This window comes from Capsella rubella, unplaced genomic scaffold, assembly GCF_000375325.1.
Source record: "Capsella rubella cultivar Monte Gargano unplaced genomic scaffold, Caprub1_0 scaffold_8, whole genome shotgun sequence".
Taxonomy (NCBI): domain Eukaryota; kingdom Viridiplantae; phylum Streptophyta; class Magnoliopsida; order Brassicales; family Brassicaceae; genus Capsella; species Capsella rubella.
In genome coordinates this window covers 10,281,027-10,284,514 of record NW_006238916.1, presented here as the reverse complement: position 1 = coordinate 10,284,514, position 3,488 = coordinate 10,281,027, and the positions used below count along the sequence as shown (strand labels likewise).

General features: G+C 36.9%; 1 protein-coding gene across 1 annotated transcript; it reads right to left on the bottom strand.

The window, feature by feature from the left end:
* Positions 1-487: 487 nt before the first annotated feature.
* Positions 488-2,861, bottom strand: LOC17875686 (protein UPSTREAM OF FLC). The gene is made up of 4 exons (XM_006280457.2): positions 2,446-2,861; positions 2,122-2,191; positions 1,159-2,022; positions 488-875 (listed from the first exon to the last, which is right to left on the bottom strand). Exons 1-4 carry the CDS (start codon positions 2,681-2,683, stop codon positions 761-763), a joined length of 1,287 nt encoding a protein of 428 aa, XP_006280519.1. The 5' UTR covers positions 2,684-2,861; the 3' UTR covers positions 488-760.
* Between the last annotated feature and the right edge of the window lie 627 nt (positions 2,862-3,488).

The window sequence follows — 3,488 nt, the reverse complement described above, 5'->3', positions numbered from 1 at the left end:
CAAGGACAAATATATCACTTTACCACATTTCAATGCCTTTTATCGCATATAATATAATGATTTCAATGCGATATTTCCAGAAACATAAAAATTCACTTCTTCTCAAAACTAATCATCCCAAACTATAGTCAATTTGTAATATACTCAACTAAATTGACCCTAATGGTTTCTTTACTGCAAATTTTTTTTTTTTTTTTTACTGCAAAAATTAGCTATATGTATCAAATTGTTAGTTATCAGCTAACTTAGAGAAATCTAGTTCATTTGTATTCACTACTCACTAGAACCTTAATCAATGGTTACTACTACAGTAATACTAGACATTTCATTCCCAAAGTAAACGAAGCTTCCTATAATCATTTAGTATTTTTGTTTTAGCTATCAATGGGAAAAAACACCAAAAGAATGAAAAAATTTGTCAAAACTAACTGAAATTTATAATTGAAATTCCCAATTACAACTAGTTTATAAGTTAATATTGGGGTTATAAAAGAAAAATCAGATTGCAAAATTAACCTCAAAAGACACCTATGGTTCAAACTACAACATTTATATATAAATATATAGATGCACCCATCTTGATTTTTTTTTTCTTAGCATGCAAAGGAAATTTTATATAGTTAAGTAACCTACACAATTCACAATGCTTACAAGTTACAACTCATCATCATTCCCTATTCTTCTCTTCTTTGTTATTCGAACCTTGTTAGACATTCGTGCCGTCTAGCTTCCTTCTCATCAGACATTCGTGCCGTTTCATTTACTGCTGCCCACTACTGTTCCTTGGAGCCACCGACTTCGGTTTTCTCGCAATGCACTTAGCTCGAACCGCCTCTTCCTCGTCCTTCTCAGTCCTTGGTCCCATCCTTGAGCTCCTAATAAATTTATCAAAATATATCAATCACCATAGAAACTTTCTCAGTTAATGTTTAAAAAAAAAAAACTAATTAGAAAGAAGAGTTCCAAAACGAAGAGACGTTTGAAAGACATCCCAAAATGTACTTGTACAAACTTTACCATTTTCAGCTCTTCAATCAAAACTCCACACCCAATTATTGCCACGTACGGGGAAATTCATAAAAGGTGAAAACAGAAACTACGTGCCGTTTCACATAAAGAGAAAGCGAACTGCTTGATGTTTTTGTTTTGTTTTTTTACCTGTCAGCATTGTAAGAAGAAGATCTTTTCAAAGCAGGAACAACAAGTTCCTTCTTGGTTTCAATCAAACTGCCGCTAAAATACTCCTTATCTTCCAATTGTACCCTTCCAAAACTCTTTAATTCCTTCTCTACCCTCTCCACACTTTCATTATCACCTGCTTCTCTCCTTAGCGTACACCCGCTACGCCCAGTCAACGACAGCCCTTGATCTTTCAGCAGAACAGGTCCGCATTCTTTAAACGACATCGTACCGCACGATATCAGCTGCATCAACACAGCAGAAGCTCTCATTCTCCCGCTTGATAGACTCTCCACCGTCCGATGATCGGTGGTGCTGCTTTCGCTAGGACGCAATATCAGCCGTCCATCTGCTTTGATGAGATTCTCTAAAGTCTCGGGACTCGAATCCGACGGTGGAGGTGATATCTCGTCTCTGCTCAGCTCTGTGCTCTGATTCTCGTAACTCGCCGGACTTTTCACTTCCTCCTCCACTTCTTCTTTCGCCGGTTTTCTCCGCCGCCTTCGATCGTCTGTCTGAGTAGAAGCGTCTGCGGCGAGTCTTTGAGCTGACTCGGCGCTTGATTCGGTTGCTTTGTAGACCTTGTACTCGCTGAGATCGATGGAGCTCCAAGACTGGTTTCTCCGACGATTTATCACCGCCGGGATATCGTCGCCGGAGTTTTTACAGGGGTTTAAAGATCTCGGATCTCTGAAGGACGTGGTTTCGAGGAGGCTTCTTGGGTTTGAGACAAGACAAGAATCAAGAACCTCAGAGCCTTTGAGAACATACTCTTGACCTTGAACTGGGAAGATGAAATCGTCTTCTGATAAATCGTGCCAGACGAAACCATTTTTGTAACTCCTGAAATATGAAAAAAAATGTCAGAAGATCCGACGGTCGAGAGAGTTTTAAAGGAAGAAGCTTTAAATAGATCCGACGGTGGAGTTAAGAATCGTTTACCGTTTAGAAGACCAAGAGTAGAGACTTGCCATGCCCTTCCCTCTAAGATCATTCAAGCGGTTTAACACATCTGAGAAAATGGAAACACACCAAATTGTAAAGTTCAAAACCTTTTTTAGTTGCCTCCCAATTAAGTTCTTGAAAGAGAAAAGAGCCAAAAAAAGGAAAAAAGAGTTTGAAAACTTTTTGAACTCAAAAAAAGCAACTTTCTTGAACAAAAGTATGAAAAGTGTTGTTTTCCAGTTGTGGATCAAGAAAGAAGTGGGAATTTTTTTTTTGAATATATAATAAATTAAAAAAGGTAAGAAGAGATTGTTGAATTACCTTTGAGATAAAGACCATCGTGGGAAGAGAGAGTGACTTCCATGAAATGAGGATGGTCAAGCTGACCATTCCGGCAGAGATAATAGACGACCGGGACTTTCCGGTTAAGAACAGGTTTATGACGAGGCTCAGACCAGATTCGGTTACGGTCCGGACTGGTGTCTTGTTGGTCTTTGGATCTCCTGGGGACCAAATAGTTGTTATCTGTAGTTGTTCCTCTGAACGCTCTTGAATTCATCCTTTATATGTGTTTTGTTTCTTTGCTTATGGAGAAAAAAGAAAAGTGAAAAGAAAGACGAAGAACACGAAGTGAAGAAGGAGTTAAAGTGAGAGTTTTATTAGGGGGGAGTTATGTATGAGAGAGTGATGTTGATGGAAAGACAAAATCTTTTGTTTATGAGTTTGGATTTATAGAAAGTAAATGAAGAAGAGAGAGGTAGAGAGAGAGATAGAGATAAAGAGAGATTTTGAAAAATGGGATGCGAGAGACAAAGTGCTACACAACAAATGAAACTTTGCTCTCTCTCTCTCTCTCTTTCTTCTGGCCTTTCTGATATAAACCATTTTATCGGCTTTTACTTGCGCCAGTAAAAAAGCATTTTCCAAAGTCAATATAATTTAAATTCTGCTAGTATATGACTAATGATATTCAATTATTTTGTAACTTATTTAGGAGTGTATGTTTTCAAATTTGAAAATATATTACTAAGATTGGTAGAGATTCTTATTGAGTTTCTTCTTTTTTCCATCTAGATATACTTTGGAACTAGACTACACTATTCAACATCCATAACAATTCAAAATAAATGCTATATTGGTGTAACTTACTTATTCTTTAAATATTTTTTTGGTGTATCTTTTGAGTAAGTCCGTTGGAAGTTTGTGTTTTTTTTTTTCAGCTTCATAAAACTGCATTTGGTGGATGAGAAGATTATCGAATAACGATCTTCTCTTCCAATTTGAAGTCGGCCATGTCGGTTTATAACTTATTAAGTTACATATAGTAATTCCAATCAAAATGTTTGTACTTAGATGGAAATTAA